We start from the raw sequence: 22,766 nt of genomic DNA, 5'->3' as shown, positions 1-22,766 counted from the left end.
TAAATTATACATAAAGGGATTGCAGTTTTGAAACTTATGAAGAAGCCAAATTAATCCTGGTTACTTCTTGAAAGGTTTGATTTTTAAAGACAATAATCACTCTAACTACATTTTTAAAAGTATAATCATATGTTCAATATAATTTGCATATATCACTGCATTTTCTCATTTTTATTGGTAATTTCTTATGTGTAATTAACTACTTTGATAGATGTTTTGAAGGAATTGATATGTTTATTTTGACTATTCATAGTAATTTTTATTTAATGACACATAAGCATCCATTGAGTGTACACTGTAATATGTATTTGGTACATACTAGTTATGAGGAAGAAAAAAGCTGCAAAACAAATAAATACAGTTGAATTTTGGGTCATTTTCTGTTTATTATAATATATGAAAGTGAAATTTGAGACCGTTTTTAAATTAAGACCGTGTAATTGATGATTGAAGAAGTATTGGAAAACTTGGATGTGAGGAGGGAAAAGGAATCCTATAAAGTTAAAGTAGGTAAAAGGTGTCATATGAATGTTTCATTATATGTTTGTCAATGATAGGAATATATTATAATTTTTTTAAAAAGTAATTCTTTCCTCCTAGTCTTGCATTAGTGATTAATTTTCAGTGGCCAAAAATCTGAAATTTATTATTATGAGGTATTTTTTCCTGTTTTTTAAATTTGTTTTCTGTTTTATTCTAGATGGTCCTCGGCCATCACAAAAAGAAATTATATCGTTACGGGCATTTATGCTTCTTTTTCTAAAACAACTCATTCTAAAGGTAAAATAATTTTACATGTTTTATAATTGCAATATATTACATGAAAAGAATTGTCATAGTTTAAAATCATTATTGAAAAGTTGCAGTAACTGGTTTATGAATTGCTTTCAAAATTCTGTAAATCTTAGTAGTAATTTTGTTGCATTTTAATTTTTGTGTGAAATACTCTGAGATCTTTAATAACATGGGATGTAATTGGACGGGGAACATGTGCTTAAGAATTGCATAACATTAATATTCTAGAAAATGGTTTATGTTCCTAGAAAATGGCATATATTACTATTTGGTAAAGGTCATATTATATATTTTAATCACAGAATTTTTAAAATATTAAAGACAATTGAAAGTAAAAATAAAGTGCATAATAATTGGTATTGTAAAGTTTTGTAGTAATTTGTCCTATTTTAAAGAGAGAATAAGTAGTTCAGAAATAGTAATTTCGATAGTGTTAGATGATTACAATATACTAAATTTTGATGGTAAAGGTGAACCAAATACTAGCAACTTTAAAAAATAGTTTTCTAAATATTTACTTATTTAAATTCAATTAAGGTAGATAACAAATTATGAGTAACATACTTTAAATAAAACATCACTAATTTAAAATGATTTTAATGCCTATCGAATTAAAGTTAATTATTAGGTTTAAATTAGATAATACTTTTTTTACATTTAGGATCGTGGAGTCAAGGAAGATGAACTTCAGAGTATATTGAATTACCTACTTACAATGCATGAGGTAGGACATGGTCTGGTTCTTTCATTTTCATTATTTTATTCAAAGCATTAGAATACAAGTTTAACTAAATAAATGTTGATGATCCTTATTATGCAGGATGAAAATATTCATGATGTGTTACAGCTACTAGTGGCTTTAATGTCAGAACACCCAGCCTCAATGATACCAGCATTTGATCAAAGAAATGGAATAAGGTAAGATTACATTAGTAACATTAGTAGACTTTAATTGAACACAATTTTTCTTCCTAAGAATCACCTCTATTCTATGAAATTTTGAATACATATAGCAAAATATTATGCATAAGAAGGAAATAAATGTAAAAATTTGCTACTAAATCTCTAATACTGGAAGAAAGTGATGAACTATATAAAAAGTGTGTTATGACTCAAGTAGAGTAATTAAATCCTTCTTCCTATGGTAAAGACATTTCAAGTAATGTTTTGTAGGAGAATTCCTGATTACTAATAATTCATACAAACTAAGAAATGAATAAAGAGAATGAATTTATTTTAACTCTGGTGACATTTTAACTGAACTTAAGGAAGGTCTTTTGATAAGAAAAGGGCTGCTAAAAATGTGATAAATTTATACCTGGAAATCCTTGAAGAAAAGAATAGACAATTACTTGTCTTACAAAGATTAGATAATTTTCTGGCTGAATATAGTAAGTAAGCTTGAGAAAATGAATTAGGATTCACCTATCTTATTACACTACAATTAAACATTCATTAAATGATTATTTAGCAAATTTCATATTCAAACTATTGCAATACTGTGTCTATAACTTGTTTCTCAGGAAACCCTTGCCTAATTGTGAAGAAAACCCTTTTGAGGATGTGTAATGGCCTTAGATATTTTCATGTCTTAAATGTCATAATTTCTGTTGACTCTGTATACACCTTGCAATTTTTTCCCACAAGTCAAAATTATTCCCAGAAAATATGAGTTATATGGGAGTTTTTGATTCCATATCTTTGAGTATAGTCACAGTTTAGATTGTGAGCGTTTCCTTTGGTTTTAATGATATATTTTCTTTGAAATATTATTTCTCATGATTTCCTGAATACTTCTTTTTTGAACATGTGTGTCTTTTCTATGTCATACTTGCATTTTTCTGTTTCTGATCTTGATTCTTAAAAATTCTGAAAATAGATATAGGCATAAATGTACATTCACTTTGAGACTTGAAGCTCTTGAAAAAAATCTATTAAAAAAATCACTCTAAATTTTGCCTCTTCTCATGGTTTATTCTTTAGTTGATAAATCATAAAAGCAGTATAAATAGTTTCTGTTTTAATTTATAATTGGTTAATGATAAAATAGATGTCATTATTTTTGTCAATAAAAGGATATAAGAAATATACTACATCCTTTATTATCAGTTTATCATCTTTTAAGTATAACATTTTATTCAGAATGTATTGAATATAATAAATTACACCCTCATTTTATAGACTTACCACTGCCACACCCAGAGCACCTCCTTAAATTCTAGAATTAGTTGCAAAAGAATATAGTTACTATTTTCCCTTTCTTCCTTCTAGGAAACTTATATTTCCTGAAAAAGATGGGATAAAGTTTCTAAAGCATCTATAAATATTATAATAAATATGCCCCTGCTCATATAATATTTTAAGTGAAGCATAGGTTAGACTCATTTACCGTTTAGTGGAGATTTTTTTGCTTTAAATAATAGAAAACTTTTAAAGATTTATTTATTTATGCAAACTGCGGTATGGTCTAGAGGTGCAGGGGGTGAGAGGACTCACTAGAGACAGAGTGGAGAACAGAATAGGCAGATTGACTGAAATACATTGCTGGGGGAGCAGCAGGTGAGGCAGGAGAGGTCTGCTGTGACACCATGTGGCTTTGCTCCCTGGCCTGGGATGGAACTGGTCTGCAGTGGCTGCAGATCGCTTCATAGTGCTGAGACTTAACCCCTTGTGCCACCACGGAGGCCCAAAACTTTTCAATCTAATTTAACAAAAACAGAATACTTCTGTTTGTTACAGAGATCTCAAGAGGAGAGGAACTAAGAATTTTTTTTTTTTTTAAGATTTATTTATTCATTTATACAAGCTCTGGGTACAGTCAGAAGCGTGGGAGGGTGAAAGAATTCACCAGAGCCAGAGCGGGGAACAGAACAGGCAGACTGACGAAGTACATTGCTAAGGGGAGCAGCGGGCATGGCAGGAGAGGTCTGCACGCCATGTGGGACCCTCCCCGGTGGCTGGGGATCGAACCAGCACTGTAGAGGCTGCCAGCAGCTTTGCAGCCCAGCGCTCAACTGCTGAGCCACCAGGGGAGCCCCAAAGATTTATTTATTTACTTGAAACTAAGAATTTTTTAAAAATATTTTTTAGTTATTATTGGCTTGTATCATTTTTTGTGTAGGATATGTTCTTCAAGTGGTGGTGTGGGTTCACTATGAAACCGGAAATTTGAAAGCTCTCAGGAAACAAGTTAGTCTTCTCTACTGCTGTTGTGGCTGCTCTGCTTATATAGTTTTGTCTCTGTAAACAAAACAAAGCTATCCCATTGTTTAGCCCTTTTAAATCATTTTCTAATTCAAAAGTGCAACAAAGACAAGTTATTTTTCCTTATACCTAATTCCAAATACTTAAAAAAGAGAAATAATAGGGCAGTTATCTAGCCATAGATTGATTAGCCACACCCAGGAAGGCATTGGTCATCAATTACGAGTATGATGGCAATCCTAGAAGAAGAGGACATGTAATTTAACTAAGCTTATAACTTGGAAATTTCTGTTCATTGTGCTGGGACGGAGTATTTATAAACAACTTTTCACTTTGCCTGTTTTGGTATGTATTTGAAGGACAAGTTTAAAGAAATATTAAACATGCCAGTTTTAAATGTTTTCAGTGAATTTAAACATCTAAGGGATACTTTATATATTTATGGTTTATTTGTAAAGTGTACAGTGTTTGTATTTTTAATATTTATCGGTATTTAAAAGATAACATTTATATATTTTAGGGTAATCTACAAATTATTGGCTTCTAAAAGTGAAAGTATTTGGGTTCAAGCTTTGAAGGTTCTGGGATACTTCCTGAAGCATTTAGGCCACAAGTAAGTAGAAATATCTGCCTAAACTGTATTCTGATAAGTGTTGTGTCAAATGTAACATAATTTGACTGGGTAATTTTATAATATAAAAATAATAGCTTCGAAGATAATTCGTATTAGTAGGTTAAAGAACAGAATCACAATTTCAGTAATGCAGTTTATTCCTATTTGTTTCCTGAAAAGAGACTATAGTTAATTTGAGGGATGTAAAAAAATCTTTTACTAAATAAAGTAGTAAAGACAAATATAATTTCAGTGAAAGTTTTTTTACACAGTGAATACCATGTATATTGAGGTCTCCCTGAAAGCTTTTTTTTTTTTTTGCTTACATGCTGAGTAATTTATTATTTGTTTATGTTCTTTTCTCACATTGAGATTTATTGATTACTTTTGTGATTTGAAGATCCTGGACTATGTCTATTATTCCCTAATGTCCAGAACTTAGATGCATTTTAAAATGACCTTTCCAGTAAGGAACAACTACTAATTTATTGAAGCAGGCTTTTTTTTTAATAGTATGTTATTATATGTGTGTATAATATTCTTACATCCATTTTCTATATACATAAGCCAAAAGAAGTAAAAATGCCATTTAAGTATTGCTAGATGGCTGCTCTACTTAGAACCTCATCATTGATAATTCTTTGTGTTATTCAAATATTGTCAAGATTTTATTGATACCATGCATAAAAACTGCATAAAATCCAGATAAGACATCTCTAATATGACAGACTAGAAGAGTAGGTGTTGCTTTCATTTTGGTACCAAATAAATAGTTAAGTGAGGGAGAATAGAGACATTGTAGATATAGAGAATAATTGCAACAAAACTAGAATTGTTGAGTTACACATATGTGAGGAATTAGAAGTATATGAAGTTATAGAATACTAGAAGTGAAAAGCATATATATTTTTAACATGAGATAAGGATTATTCTTAACTTTGATTATGTAAAAGAAATTAACTAGAAAAGATAATAAAGAATTATAGCCTTAGATGCAACATTTAAAAAAATACTAAGATAACACATTTTAAAATGTACAAGTATAGAAAAGATAAATAAAACTAACCAATAGAGGAAGAATATTCACTAGAAAAATATTACTTTGTAATATATAATAATTGTGATTAAAATTTTTACCGTAAGTTTAAAAATAAAGACATAAACATGCTTCAGAGAAAGAACAGGTACTAGACAATATCAAGAATTTGTAAGAAATGGTAGAATATAACATGTCAGTTTTGACTTGTGAACTAACAAAACTTGGGGAAAAATTGGAGAAACCCATCACATAAATTATAAAGGAAATTGAAAGAAGATCAAAGGAACATGAAATCTGTTGTTATAATATATAATCTGTGGATGAGAATATATAATTCTAAAAGGATTAGAGACAAAACGATAGAAGGCACAAATGATAAAAGTTACAAATATATTACAGTAGCGTACTGTGTGCTAACAAAGTTTTTCCTAAAACGGTCATCAGGACACTATACTGTTGGTATTAAATGCAAGTAAAGAATTCTTTGGTCAGCAATGTGCAAATAAAAGGATAGATGTTGAGTCTGACCTTAAGTTTCTCTGTAACTTCAAATACAAAAAATGTAAAGCAGCGACTGTAAGATATTAAAGAGCAGAAAAGGGAGCCAAAGTATCCTCTAGGAAAAAAAGATGCTCCCACACAATTTTAACCATATAAGGGATTGTTTTTCCAAATAATTCCAGAGGAAATTACACACAAAAGAAAGTTTTCACCTGCAAAAATAAAATCAAAACAACAAAAATATTTGAGCATAATAGGGGAAATAATTCTGAAGAAGCAAGATAGTACTGAAACAATGTAGTTTAAAAATAATCAAACATAACTTCTGGAAATGAAAAGTTAACCATTGAGAGTAATAACTCCATGAATGTCATGTATAGTTAACATTACTGTATTGTATATTTAAAAACTACCGAGTGTTGATCTTAAAAATTCTTACAAGAAAAAATTCTAACTACTTGAGTTGATGGATGTTAGCTCAACTACTGTGATAATTTTTTCCATACATACATACACACACATACACACACACACACACATATATATATATATACACACACACACACCAAATCATGTGTTATACACCTAAATCACTATAATACTACTTGTCAATTATATCTCAACAGAAAGCTGATCTGTAATGTAACAGTGTACTACCTGGTAGATGGATATTGATAATGGGGGAAGACTTGTGTACCTGGGTCAGAAAATACATAGGGTAATCTTTGTATTTTCTGCCTAATTTTGCTGTGTACCAGAAAACTGCTATAAAAACTAACATCTATTTAAAATGTGAGATTGATAAGGAAATAGGAATCCAAGAAAAATGATTACCTATATTGGGAAGATCTGACTGAGGGGGAAAATATGAATTGGGTGTAAAAGCTCTAATATTTTACACCATCATTATCATTTAGACAAGTAAAAATTATATTAAAATAAATGATAAAGGCTGGTAGACCAATATTTAAGAATACTAAAATAACATTGTAAGGCAAAAAAATTGATGAGACTCTTTTAAAGAGGAGCACCATGCAATAGAAAACAGTCCAGTTTACCCGGAAGTTAATGATTTTCAAATTCTTGTACACTTAACAGTGTAGGTGAAGTATAGAAAGCACAATTAACTAAATTTGAAGACAAACTAAAATAGTTCAGCGATGTTAGCAGTCTTCTGTTTTTAAAAAACACCAACAAAAGAACAATATAAATGAGAACAATATAATTAATTGGCTTGATTATTTGTGTGTATATATATGTATTTCCCAAGCAAAAAAACACTAATTGTTCAAATGAAGCCATAAAATTGTTTCCATAAATATAAATAAGTTATTATAATACAAATGAATTTTCACACACAGTGCAGTTAAACAGAAAAAAATGATAAAATTCAAACTATGAAAATAAAACTATACATACTTAAAATAATTCATAACAAGAAATCATTGTGTAAATTATGAAATGCTTAGACTCAAAAAATACTGAAACTTTGGTTTATTTATACTTCGAGCATTGATCTAACTGGTAGAGGGAATTTTTCTTTGTAAATATTTTTATTGAAAGAAGAAATGTGTTTTGGCCTTTTCTCCACTAGGTTTTCAATTTTATGCTTAATTTTCAACTTTAGATAGTAAAAGGAAACAAATAATGAGCAGATGCCAATTAACAGAGCAAGAATATTAACAGAATAACAACCAAATCCCAAAACTGATTTATTCATTTTATGTTCCATTGACAAGATAGAAGAAGGAGCCACTGTTTCACATAATGAAATTAATGCAGACTTGATGCCAAAACTGGTTATAAACTGTAGTTAAAGGAGATGAATAGCTTAATTCCCCTGGAAATAAAAATACATTTTTTTAAGTATACTTTGTAACAAAGTTGAGTGTAGTTATAAAGTATAAGGATAGTTTAAAATCAGGATATCATTTAATATGATTTTAATTTTATGAATAATAATTATAATAATAGATACCCACATTTTGATAAAATATATTAGCCATTAAATTCATTAAAATTCCTTAGAAATCATGAATAAAAAGAGGTTTCTTTAACCCAATGCCACAACCTTATCACAGCTCTATTTAGTAATAAAATATTAGAATCATTTCCTTTTAATAACTAATAACAATTAATGAAAGCCTGTTTTCACCATTCCTAACCCACATCATGTTGTATGTATGTTGACATTTGTAGAACACTCTACCTAAATGTAGAAGATTGTGTTCAGGTACATATATACAACATTCCCTGGATTATAGTATGCATTAGGCTGAATTAGTATTTTATTGAAATTTATTGAAAACTTAAAAAATTTTTTGGACGCAATGATTTATTCTAAATAAGTCTCAATGGTGCTGGTGTACAGATGAATTGGTGGTGGGAATTTTACAAGGACTACACCTGAGAGGAGAAAACATGCATTGTCCAAAAAGGAAGAATGATGTAAAATATATATAAAATTAAAAAAAATTTCTTACGAAGTAAGATTCTAAACTATATGGACATCATTATTATAACCATGTGAACATTTGCAAATGAAGAGGTAACAGTGATCATATTAGAATGGTGGATTGTGGGTTATTTTCCTTGCCCCTATTTTAATTCACACAATTATGTTACTTTTATAATTAAAGAATTAATGATGTTTATAACTTTTTAAAAAATAATTGAGAGCAAATGAAATATGTTGACAAGAAAATTAAATAAGAATCAACAGGAAGAGATTTGGGAAATTGTTACATATTTGGAAAATAGCATACTTGTAAATAACTCCTGAATCAATAAAAATATAAAAAAAATTTAAGTACAAGCAAAACTATAACATTTAACAATTTATTAAATCTCCATTACTGATGAGTATGTAAAATGCTCCAGCTACCATTCCAACAGGATTTTCCAATGCTACAGCCACCATTCCAAAAGGATTTTCTAATTTATTAAAAAATATAATGAACTCCATAGAACCTAACATTTCCAGGCTTAGTTATCTACTAGGAGAAATGACAACATAGACTCACATTTAGACTGTTGTGTGAATGGTTTTAGCAACATGATTTATAATAGGAAAAAGCAGAAACAAGGCAGAATTCCATCTATTGATGAATGGATAAAGAAAATAATTGTATGAATATACAATGTAATACTATTGCATAATTTAAAGGCAATCAACTACTCATGCATACTATAACATTAATGAATTCTAATATTTTGCTAAGTGAAACATGCCAGATGTAAATGACTTGTATTATATAATTCCACTTAGATAAAATGTCCAGAATGCAGATTCGTGCATATGTGCGTTTAGCAGTGACGGTGGGGACTGACCTCAAATTGAAACAAGGTTATGATTGAAAACAATAAATTAATACAGCAAAGTGACAATTTATAAAATCAGTTTCCAAAATATCAGTTGTTCCTATATGCATACTATGAACAAGAAGATAGAGAAATCAAGAAGGCTATTCCATTTATCATTGCATCAGAAAGAATTAAATATCTGGGAATAAACTTAACAAAGCAGGAGCAAATCATAAGACCTTATTAAAAATATAGAAGGATATGCAAAAAAAATAGAAAGATATTCCCTATTTGGGAATTGGAAGAATAAACATTGTTAAAATGGCCACATCTCACAAAGAAATATACAAGTTCAGTATAATCCCTATTAGTTTCAGTGACATTATTTAAATAAATAGAACAAATACTATTGAAATTTATATGGGACTTTAAAGACTCCAAATAGCAAACAATCCAGACAAAAAAGAAGAAGAAATGAGGTATCACCCTCCAGTCTTCAAACTGTACTACAAAGCTGTAGAAACTGTATGGTATTGGAATAAAAATAGATACACCAAACATGAAATAGAATTGAGTGGCCAGAAATAAACCCACAATTATGTGTATAATCTATGACAAGGAACTAATACATTGGAGAAGGAAAATTTCTTCAACAAACTGGACAGCAACATGCAAAATAATAAAATTAGACCATTATTTCATAGTGTAAACAAAAATTAACTAAAATTGTATTAAAGATTTGTAAGACCTGAAGCCATAAAATGCAGAAGAGAAAACTTAAGTAGCTCCTTAACAGCATTAGTTCAGAGATGTCTTTGGGAACTCAAACAGCAAGTAAAATTAAAGCACAAATAAAAAAAAAATGGGACTACATCAAACTAAAAGCTTTCTGCAATGTGAAAGAAACTATCATTAAAACAAAGGTACCCCACAGAATGGGAGCAAATATTTGCGCACCATACATCTGACAAGAAATTGATATCCAAAATATGCAAAGAGCTCAAACAAATCAACAAGAGCAAATAACCCTATCAAAAAGTGGTCAGAAGAACAAAATGGACACTTTCCCCAAGAAGATATATAGATGGCCAGTAGACATTTGAAAAAGTGCTCATCATCACTTATGAGCAGGGAAATGCAAATGAAAACCTTACATGAGATAACACCTCATACCTGTGAGAGTGGCCCATATCAAAAACTGCAAAAATGGGCTGCTGAGGGTATGGAGTAAACGGATCCCTTTTATACTGTTGGTGTGAATGCAGACTCATTTGGGCCCTATGGAAAGAAGTGTGGAGATTCCTCAAAAGACTAAAATTGGATCTATTATGTGACCCAACAGTTCCACTCCTAGGTTGAAAGGGAACCTGCAATTCTATGTTTATAGCAACACTACTTAGAATAAACAAGATATGAAAACAGCCTAACTGCCCCAGGACAGATGAGTGGATCCAGGTGATGTGGTATATATGCACAATGGAATACTACTCAGCAATTAAAAAAGATAAATTCATGCCATTTGCACAACATGGATTAAAGTTGAAAGTATTATTCTAAGTGAAGTGAGCCAGAAGGAGAAAAAGAAAGTCATGATGGTTTCACTTATATGTGGAATCTAGAGAAATAAAACAAAGGATCAGACAAAGACAAACTATAAGACTGACCCTTGAAAGCTACCACATATCTGAGACATTCAAGAGAGGAGGGGACGAGTAGAAAATGGTGGGGTAAGGGCAGGAAGGAGAGCACAATGGGTGCTTTGTTGGGAAACCTATGGTAACAATAGTTTGTTCAGATATTTTATTTGGTAAGTGTTTAAATATTAGTTTTGGGACTTTAGAAAACAACCCTTCTATAAACTTTGATTTCTTTTGTAGATGGAATTTAGTAAAAGCAATTATTTATATAATTTAGTACCTGCTTATAGATTGTTTTTTTTAACCCTGGAATTATATAATTAGAAGATTCATTGTATTTCATAATATTTTCCCCCCTTTTTCTCTAGGAGAAAAGTTGAAATTATGCATACTCATAGTCTTTTCACTCTTCTGGGAGAAAGACTGATGTTGCATACAAACACTGTGACTGTCACTACATACAACACTCTTTACGAGGTAAAATAGAAAAAAAATGTCTGATAATTTTAAATGTATCCATTGGAAATCCCCTGTGATTGAGATCAGCAGATAATGTAAAAAAATCAGTAATCATTAAAAAAAGATGAACATATACTTAAAAATTTCATTTTGAAGCATATTCAAATGCATTTGTGTGTGTGTGCGTGTGTGTATGTGTGTGTGTGTGTGTGTGTGTGTGTGTGTTTCAGTACCCAGGAGTTTTTATTAAACCTAAAGATAGATTTTTGTATAGAGTTCAAAAAAATCAAAGACAAATTGCCATTTGTCAATTTTTTAATGTTTTAAGAGTTTTTCTTTGAGTATGGAGAGGCTAATTGAGTTTATACAGTTTTTCTCACATCATCTATACCCATTATATATTATATTATAGTTCTTACCCTCAACTTCCTCTTTTTTTTCTTTTTTTCCTCTCTCCTCCTCTCTTCCCAATATGTTGTCACTGCCAACATTAACCTAGACTAATTATTGATATAAATTGTAGGTAAGAATTATTTATAAAACATTATATTTGGAAGAAGCCCTAGATATCATTTCAACTCAGAAATCCCTTTCTCATCATTTCTAATAGGTGTCCATGTAGCTTAAGTGTGGTATTTTTAATGAAATTTATTTTTTTTTGTTTTTAAATATTTTGTTTTAAAATACAAATACAATATTAGGCATGTTCCCTTATATTAATCTTAATTCTGCTCTCCTGCAACTAATCTACAGTGGTCATAGTTCTTCCTTCATCTTTGTATGGCCATGAACTAAGCATAGTTTTATATTTTTAAAATGTTGAAAATAACCAAGTGAAAAGTGATGTATGGTGTATGAAAATTATTTCCAATTCAAATTTCAGTGTCCATAGATAGTTTGTTGGAACACAGCCATACTCATTTATTTATAAATGCGCTGCTTTTGCTGTATAGTGTCAGAGTTGAGTAGTTGGAACAGAGCATATTTGTCTTACTCTCTATCATTTTCATTGCTGTTTAGTGTGTAGTAAAAATCACAGTGATGAAATAACTGACAGATTTCACACATATACCATATGTATTGCCGAATGTAGCTTTTCTTTTACTACCAGTGCACATCCATCAGGTGAAGTCAAGAAGATAGAATTGGACTTCAAAACTCATACTTTTAGCATATAGTGGAATGAGGATTATTTGTGAGAGACTTAGGTAATAAAGCATTGTGTCTATTATTGAAGGACACTATAGTTTTGCTGTAACATTGAAATTTCTAGATCAAGCATTCATCATAATATTCTCTGTGTGTGTGTGTGTGTGTGTGTGTGTGTGTAGAAGAACTGGGGTGTAGGCCAGTGGTGCTTTGGGTGAGCATATTCACCAGAGACAGATGGGGGAGCAGAACAGGCGGATTTACTGAAATACATTGCTCAGGGAGCAGTGGGCAAGACTAGAGAGGTCTGTTGTGTCATGTGTGGATTAGATGCCTGACTGGAGATGGAATTCAGGCCGTAGCAGTGATAGCTCTGAGACTTAGGCTAGCAGAGAGGGCCCATAATAGTATTCTTTTTTTTTTTCCAAAGATTTATTTATTCATTTATATTTTTTTAATTATGTAAGCACTGGGTACAGTGAGAAGCGAGAGAGGGCGAGAGAATTCACCAGAGCCAGAGCGGGGAGCAGAGAGCAGAGCAGGCAGAAGGACTGAAGTACACTGCTGAGGGGAGCAGCAGGCGGCAGGAGAGGTCTGTGTGCCATGTGGGACCCTCCTCCGGGGGCCGGGGAGCAGCCAGGAATCGAACTGGTGCCGCAGAAGCTGCGGGCAGCCTCGCAACCCAGTGCTCAACAGCTGCGCCACCAGGGAGGCCCCATAGTAGTATTCTTAAATCAGAAATACTATGGTCAGAAAATATAAAACAGAATGTCTCATCATTGCAGATTTCTTCACAAAACTTATGAAGTGAAATGAGTGGCATTTAGGAGGCAGATGCTAAGATTCAGAGTGTACTTCTACTGTAATTTTAAATTACATGGGACAAATTCACATTTTTCTAATATTACGTTTTTTTTTCATCTTGCCATAAGGCAGATACAGCTCAGTTCTAGTTTTTGCATGACCTGCAAGCATAGGATGGTTTTTACATTTTTAAATGATATGGGGAAACGGTAGAATATGTTGTGACATGAAATTTTATGAAATTCAAATTGTAGTGTCCATAAAAAAGTTCTATTAAAAAATAGCCATGGCTGTTAATTTAAGGAAAGACTTCATGTGGCTTTATGCTATAGTGCCAGAGTTGTATAGTTTCTGGAGATTGCATGATTTGCAAATACTAAAATATTTACTATGTGACTTTCTTTAAAAACTTGGCTGCAAATTTAAAATCTTCTCTTTATTGAAACACAGAGAAATGTACCTGCCATCTGTTATTTTTGTTAAAAATGTCATTTTAATCTAATATAAATTAATATGCTTCACTATATAAATTTGGAAAACAGAAAAGCAGCAAAGTAAAATTTACTCAGCATCTCTCCATTTATATTTAAGTATATATAACATCTTTTCTCAACTTTCTCATACATGCATACACACACACACAGTTTTGTGCCCCACTTAATGTGCTGCAAATATTTTTATTACAAAATATCCATCCTAAGTGGTGAAGTCATACTCTTTTGGTAAAGGAGCAGATAGTAAAATATGTAGGCTTGTGTGTATTTTATCCCATTCAGAATTCTTAGCACTACAAAACAGAAATGATCTAGAGGCTGGGAAGTCTGAGATCGGGCACTGGAAGATTTGGGGTCTGGTGAGTTCACTTCATGGCTCATTGACCATCTTTTCACTCTACCTTTGTGTGGTAGAAAGGGCCTGGGAGCTCACTGGGTCTCTTATGAGGGCATTAATCCCATCCATGAGATTTTACTAACCCTATTCACATTCCAGAGGTTGCACCTCCCAATATCATTACATTTGGGGGTAGGTTTCAAAATAGGTGTTTTGAGGGAAAAAAAATACCCAATCTGTAGCAGCAGGCTATATGGTTTGTTGTTACCCCTCAGCTCTGCAGTTTAGACTTGGAAGCAACCATAGATAATAGGTGTGGCTGTTCCATAAAACTGTATTTAGTAGAATAAACAGTAGGCTTGATTTGACTTACAGGCTTAATGTTTATGGCCTTGTTTAACATTACTCTTAGCTGTACTAGTTCATCCTTTTATGTTCTATATTCTTACGAGTAAATTTAAGAGTGGCTGCCCAGTAGACAAAGTGTGAATTTATACCTCTAAATCATATACAGTATTGTAAACCAGTGTTACTCCAATAAAAAAATAATATAATATAAAAGTAAAATTTTTTATTTGTTTTTAAGCTTACTATTCCAACTTTGTTAGCCATATTCCAAATCACATGATTTATAGACTCTGTCCTCCACAGTCCTATTTTGAATTGTAGTAGGTTTTTTTTTTAATCTTGCTCTAATATTTGGCCTACAGAACTGAATAAGAACTAATAATATGACCTCTCCTATGCAGAACATGGATAGATTCTTACTTCTCTTGATCCTTATATTTCCCTAATAATGGTTACTCACTTTTGGGGTACTTTCCTGACAGTTGCCTCGTTCAGCATTTTACATATATTGCCTCAAACCTTTATAATGTCCCTGTGAAACTGCTATTTTTATATCCTTTTTAGGCAAACAGAGACTCAGAGGGAATTAATTCCATTTCATACCAACTAAGAAATGGTCATAAAATAAGCAGAATCCATAATTTAAATGCATTAGGCAAAATATGTTAGAATCTACCTATAGTAGACAGCACTAGAATCTTCTAAACCAAAGCCTTGCTACAATATTAGTTTGGAGTTCTGAATTCTAGTGTCTGATATTGGTCAGCTTGTGTCTTTACATCTTGGTTTTGTTACCTATTAATTGCTTTAGTTCATGATTCCTATGTGTAATGTTTTTTTAAAGATTTATTTATATATGCATACAAGAACTGGGATATAGGCCAGAGGTGGGGGGGGGGTGAGAGGATTTACCATAGACAGAGTGGGGAGCAGAACAGGCAGATTGACTGAAATGCACTGCTGAGGGGAGCAGTTGGCGAGTCAGGAGAGGTCTGCTGTGCCATTTGGGTTGCTTCCTTGCCGGCTGGGGATCGAGCTCACGCTTGCAATGGCTGCAGATGGTATCATAGATTGCGTGTTACCCTTTGCACCAACAGGGGGGCCCTTTGTAATGATTTTTAATCATTTTCTTGCTTATGCAAATTTGGCCTATTAATATCAATAGAGTAAAAAGTATTTGTGGTCATTGAAAACATATTAAAACTGTCATAACATGTTGAATTTGAAAAATCATATTGTGCTATTAACCTTTGAATTAAGAATATGCCCTCTCTCCATATACACACATGCACATGTACACAACACGCACATATTTCTCTTTGTTTTCTTAAAAAATGGGTCAATAGCAAGTACAGCAACAATTTTACCTACCAGCTACCTTCATATGTGTTATTGGTATTCATTCTTTGATTTTTGATGCAATTCTACATTTAATAAAGCCAATTTGTTGCAGAATCCTGGTCAGGATGAGTTTAGATTCTGTGGTATTAGATGTTGAAGAGGTTTTGAAATAATGATGGAGCTAATTTATAGGCCTTCTGTCTTTGTGATTCGGCAATAATGTATTCTTATAATGTAGCATGGTAATCTCGTTAAATTGAAATATATTTTGAGAGACTGAATTATGGTACTTTGAAATGTTAATATACGTATGCAAAAAAGTAAAAAAAAAAAATTTGATTTGATTGGTTACTTGTTGACTCCAAATAACAGTGGAAAGGGTATTTTCTGACAGGATGGTAGATGACGAATTCTAGGTCACCAAAGTTTAATGATTGCATGATTTTGTAGGGTAACATCTGTTTGTAAAAAATTAAAACTTGTGATGAGTTTGAACTTAAATTCTCATTAATACCGTAAGTTAAAATTTAACTAAAAAAAATTGAACCTCGAATGTGCACTTTGAGTTTAATTCACCTTGTGAACATCACCTAGTGAGAACTATTTGGTTGATAATCTAGAGTTTAAAACCCTTGTTTGTTTTCTTTTTTTCCTCAGGGGAAATTACCTTAACCCCAAGCAAAATAAATATCACTACAGCTGTGGAAATTTATTAAATCAAGTACTGTCAAACCTGACATGTTGATAATGATGTTTTAGAATAGGTGATTTTTCAGAAAATATTTGCAGGTTTACTTGAATTAAGGACTATGTCATTGCAATCTTTAAAAACTCCAAATCTAATCTCTGTTATAGAGTAAACAATAAATAGTAAGGGACAAAGAGAGTTAGGGTTTTTAGCAGTATATATCAGGCAACTTTGCATAAGTTTTGAAAAAAATAAAAATATCTCTTAATTATCCTGATACTTAAAAAAGTTATTAAGGAAATATATTTGACTCCTAATTTTTAAGGTGATTTTTTTTTCTTTTAGATCAAGAAGTGGTACAGCTTTTTTTATGGAAATAATTTTTGGGAATTGTACTATTTGTAAAATGTATATCTTTAAATTTTAACTTGCTTTATTTTACATGATTTCTCCATCTTAAATGGTAGTCCGCTTTATAACTCATAATAAAATCATTTTCTTAGAATTATGGAATCTAAGACATGGGCAGGTAGTCTGTTAGGCAACATCTTGTGCAAGTTTTATTTTCACAGATAAAGAAAAAGTGTAATATGTCTTATATAAATTATAAACAAACAAAGATTCTCTGACTTCCCACATTCCTACAATGGCAGTTAACTGCAACAATGGGGTTAATAGTTTGCCATTTTAAAAATTAAAAAAAAGAACTAGTTCCACTTCTGTCTCAAAGGAGGAATCTACTAAAACACAATGCATGTTAAGAATAATGAGTGAGTAGGTCAAAAGGGAAGCTCTGATAGCAGCAGCTTAAAGCCTAGTCTTTCTATGACCCATGAATTAGGAGATAATTTCATTTATAAAATAAAATTTGATGTAGAATACAGGGCTCAAATTTATGTCTGTAAATAGCATATGTATCAACCTACCTCAATAATAATTCATTGTTCTTTCCCAGCCTTATCACTATGATAGCTACTAGGCACATATGGCTATTAAGCTCAAAAATATGGCTCTCATGAATTGTAACGTGCTATAAGTATAAAGTACACATTGGATTTCATGTTCCTATCTGGCTCTGAACCTTCTGTACTATTTTGTATTGGTGGATTTGGGTATTTACTTCCTGTGAATACCTCAAGTAAAGTCCAGTTACTTCACAGCTCAACTTTAGTCATACCATTTCATTAAAATGTTTACATCTGCATTCATTTTTTATTCTTATCATTATTTCTCTCCCCATTTTTAAAACTCACATAGATTCTTAATGACAATCTACCATGTTTTATTTAATAGAGACATGGATTTATAACTATAAATGGAATATTTTTTTAAAAGATTTATTTTATACAGGAACTAGGGTGCAGGTCAGAAGTGTGGGAGGGTGAGAGAATTCACCAGAGCCAGAGCGGGGAGCAGAACAGGCAGAAGGACCGAAGACACTGCTGAGGGGAGCAGCGAGCGAGGCAGGAGAGGTCTGCTGTGCCATCTGGGGTTCTCCCTGGCCGGCAGGGAATCGAACTGGCACTGCAGAGGCTACGGACAGCTTCACAGTGTGGCGCTCAACCGTTGCACCACAAGGGAGGCACTAAATGGAATATTAATTAAGTAAATTGATGCTAGAAATGTAGTTCCAGCTAACAACTGCATTTCCCACTTCTGAACATGTAGCAGAATGTGGGTGCTTTACTGGTTCCTAGTAAATATGCTGAATTGACCAATGGGCTGTAGATCTATACCAGGCCTTTTGGACAGATTGTTGTGAAATTCCTTTTAGGCCTATATCAATTCCTGATTGTTCTATGGCATGTGGATTTGAATTAAATTTTTGTCTCATGTGTCAGCTCTAATTACTTCATGTCTGGAGTGCTCTGTTCCAAATATACTGAGATATTGTTTAGTTTTAACAACAAAATGTTTCCTTTCAACAAAAGTATGGGAATAAGAAAGAGGAGCACTTATGCCCTATATTTATCATATTAGTGATAGTTTTTATTTCAAGTCAATACCACGTTGATATACATTCCTAATATACCTAAGTAAATTTCCTATCTTTTTCTTCTTTTTTTTAAAGTCTGAGCAGAAAGGTAAGAAAATGTCACTGTGAATATCATGATCTTTTATTTTTTTAATCAGAAGGAACTGTCCTTATCTTTTGATTATTTACTTTCTTCATCCCTGACTTTTCAATATAGCTATGTAAAGCTAGACTCTCAGATGTCTTTATGGTTTCTCCATAGTGTTCATACCTTAATTTAGGTTAAACTATTTCAGAAGTTCACTTGGAATTTAACATGTTAAAATCAGACAAATCACTAATATAACATGTCTTTATTAAGCACTCTCTTTGAATTTTTTATGTATTTAAGAATACAGGCAAATACAGCTAAAATCTAAAGTATAGTTGAGATATATATCTATTATTTATATATAAAAATGTTATCCATCTTAAATTTAACAAATCTTTATTAAGTACTGGTAGTATGTCAGGCACTATACTAATTGCTAAGAATTTAACAGTGAAGAAGATGTATAAGAACCCTGTGCTCATAAGCCTGTGTTTTAATGAATTAGTAAATTAATAAAATATTTTAGAATTCTACCTTTCCTTTACTAGGTCAACTTTTGTTACTTTTGTGTTACTTGAAAGTTTTAAAAAAGCTCAATAGCAAATGATAATAAGGCACATTTTTCATGAAGATTATTCCCTTCATGCTTCAATTTGAAAATGAGGTCCATACTCAGATAAAAATTACTTTTTCTTTAAGATTATTTTTTCAAATTAATGACCACATAAAGAATAAATTCTTTACAGTTCACAACATAGGTATGTAAAGGATATACAGTGAAAAGATATTTCAAACAATAAATTCTTGGATTTCCTAATTAATCTTTTCTTCTATAGATATTGGTCCTGGTATTGTCTTTATCAATAATTTTTAAAAAAAGGAAAGCTACAAAGTTAGAAGAGTTTAGAAGTATGTGGAATTCTCTGGACCCATTAGAAGAGATGTTTCTTTTGAAAGAATTGACTTTTTTTCACAGATTCTGTGTTCATCTATGTTTTGCAATTATGTTTTAAATTATTTTCTAAATGGAGTTCAAATTCTTCATCTTTCAGATCTTGACAGAGCAAGTATGCACTCAAGTTGTACACAAACCACATCCAGAGCCAGATTCTACAGTGAAAATTCAGAATCCAAGTGAGCAAATAGCAGTTCTTTATTGCAATGCAGTAGAAACATGGCAACTTGTGAGAGTAAATCAAAACTTTTTCTAACCACTGAAATCTTTATGTTGTTTATCTGATTCATGATACTGATCACTCACCATGGTGCTAACCATTTAGTTGAAAACCATTAAATGCTTTTTGAGTAGATGTCATGCAGTAATAATTACTTTTTTGTTGTTGTTGTTCATTCAGTGATTCTTAAGGTAGTGGCAACTTTGTTAAAAAATTCTGCACCAAGTGCAGAACTGATGGAAGTTCGTCGATTATTCTTATCTGACATGATAAAACTTTTCAGTAATAGCCGTGAAAATAGAAGGTAAGCAATTTGTATGCTATAACAGAACTTTATTCCACAGTTAGTCTTACTTTCTCTTTTATTTTCAGTCTCTTTCAAAGAAAAAAACTTTTCAAATCTTTCTCATATCGCTGTGTATTTTTAATCATTATAAAAGGTGGTGTTCCTCTGCTTGATATAATCCGTATTCATTACACTTGCATTTATATATGCTTTTTTGTTATTATATGGGTATTGTATGTTAGTTGGCATATCCACAAAGTTTTCACATAAAATGCATTATTCCTTTTGGCTATAGCTATCAATTACTCATTTAGTTGTAATTGTGTTCAATTTGCTCATATTATTAGTGCTTTTCTCAAGTTTGTCTGATAATTGACCATTGTTACATATTTTTATGTTGGTTTGCTAAGACATGGGTTACTGTCAAGTGATGATTGCTTTCTGAATCCTTCATTTCACAATATTGATTGTCTGGTTAAAAGAGCTATGTATAAAATATAAAACACTGTGCTATACAAATTGTCTTAGTTCAACTTAGTGGGAATGATAGATAAATAATGATTAATTTATAATTTATTAAGTGCATTATTAGTGCGACATGTGATGAGAGAGTGGAGAAAGACTAACTAAATCCGAATCAGTGTTAGGAAAGCAATTTTCAATGATAATTTGGATTTTTCCACGTAGAAAAATGGGGGGAAGTCATTCCAGGTATAGAATATAAAATGTGCAGGATGACTGTACACCATGCTTTACCTAGGTCAGATCATACTTTCACTCTCTATTTAAGTTTCAAAATAGTAAATTCTAATGTGATTCATACATTTTTAATGCGATTTCTCCCCCAACTAGATGTTTACTGCAGTGTTCAGTATGGCAGGACTGGATGTTTTCTCTTGGCTACATCAATCCTAAAAATTCCGAGGAACAGAAGATTACTGAGATGGTCTACAATATCTTCCGGATTCTTTTGTATCATGCAATAAAATATGAATGGGGAGGCTGGAGAGTTTGGGTGGATACACTGTCAATAGCCCATTCCAAGGTAATAAGGTTTAGCATTTTATATCAAGAGTTTCCCCTGTGGATTAAATGACGGTAAACACTCATCTTGGCATCATTTGCTGCCATCTTGTGGCCATCTTGCATTATGACTGATTCCCTTATTCCAAAATTCTCTTCTTCCCTCCTCCCCCTAATCATGAAGTGTGGTGCTTAAAGCATCATATAAATGATTTAATTCAAAATGTACTCTTATTTAATTGAGAATTTTAGGCCAGAGGTGACCCCACATACGTTTTCTGTGGATCTAAGAACTTCAGTCTGAGCCAATTGCTTTTTTTGCTAAAATATACTTATTTGTTTCTTACATGAATATTTCATAAAAAAGACTCTGAAATATACTTTTTAAGACTTCTTAAAGGCTTTAAGATAATGTTTATATTTACAAATTAATCATAACTGTATTTAAAGTATTTAAGTTTAATGGTATTTTTAATTGTATAATCTTTTCTTTATTTTCAGTCCTAAGACTTGATATGTCTGTATTTTAAGTATTATCTAATCTTATAAAATGAAATAATGAATTAAAATATACAGTTATGTACACATTGGTTTCTGGAAATTCAGAATTCAGACTTTGGTATCATGTGTTATCATAGAAAAAACATGGATGTTCCGTTTGACATTTAATCCAGTTTGTGCTGCAAGTCAGTTTTGTAATTTTAGGAGAAATTAATTTAGTCCTATCGCACTTGGACTAGAAAACTATTTTTAATGATAGATATAGTATTTTTGGCTTTGTGGGCTCTATGGTCTCTGATGCCACTATTTAACTCTGCTGTGTTGTATGAAAATAGTCATAGATAATATGTAAAAAGTGAACATGACTATGTTCTAATAAAACTTTATTTACTAAAATAGATAAGTATATTGGTACCTAAATAATAGTTTGCCAAACACTACTTAAGGTATTTGATTTCCTCTTCTGTAAAATGAAGGGAGTTTTCTGTCAGAATAGCTGGAGAAGGGTTGTACTCAACATAAATTTCTTTTGTGATGTCCTTAAAGTATAAATTAATATATGTGCTTATAAAGAAGGAGTTTTAACTTTTAATTTTAGAAATTTCCGTTTTTACTATATTGGCACTTCATTTTATCTTTGCATTAACAAATTTGAAAATAGTATTTTACAGGAAAAACATTTTGTATGTCTTATATAAAGTAACAGATTAGTCTTTATAAAATAAATGGTGATGTTCTACTTATTTCACTTAACAGTTTATTAATATATATATATTCATAAATGTTTATGAATTTTTAACCTTAATTGTTGTAGTAGGTTATATATGAGTTAATATGGTGAAAACTGATGTATTAGTAATACTTTGGATGTTTAATTTTTTACCCAATTCTCTCTTTTGGCACAAATTAAAATATGTAGGAGTTCAACTGGTGTATTAGCTTAGGGTAATGCTGAAATACTTAGTCTAAAAGAAAAGATTACTTTATTTAAAACTTTAACTTG

At 31.5% G+C, this 22,766-nt stretch overlaps 1 protein-coding gene across 3 annotated transcripts in view; it reads left to right on the top strand.

The window, feature by feature from the left end:
- Window positions 1-22,766, top strand: part of NBEA (neurobeachin) — a gene marked incomplete at both ends in the record, with an annotated part of 593,662 nt that overhangs the window by 141,889 nt on the left and 429,007 nt on the right. For all 3 annotated transcript variants that reach the window (XM_084235096.1, XM_084235095.1, XM_084235094.1), the window contains 8 exons: window positions 701-780; window positions 1,457-1,519; window positions 1,616-1,713; window positions 4,520-4,612; window positions 11,461-11,569; window positions 19,831-19,912; window positions 20,134-20,257; window positions 21,092-21,284. In XM_084235096.1, coding sequence (XP_084091222.1) covers window positions 701-780; window positions 1,457-1,519; window positions 1,616-1,713; window positions 4,520-4,612; window positions 11,461-11,569; window positions 19,831-19,912; window positions 20,134-20,257; window positions 21,092-21,284 — 842 coding nt within the window. The remainder of the gene's footprint in view (window positions 1-700; window positions 781-1,456; window positions 1,520-1,615; window positions 1,714-4,519; window positions 4,613-11,460; window positions 11,570-19,830; window positions 19,913-20,133; window positions 20,258-21,091; window positions 21,285-22,766) is intronic.

Source organism: Talpa europaea (assembly GCF_964194135.1).
Source record: "Talpa europaea genome assembly, chromosome: 6".
NCBI classification, from domain to species: Eukaryota; Metazoa; Chordata; class Mammalia; order Eulipotyphla; family Talpidae; genus Talpa; species Talpa europaea.
The sequence above is the reverse complement of the archived record's forward strand: the minus strand, read 5'-3'. Positions and strand labels throughout refer to the sequence as shown.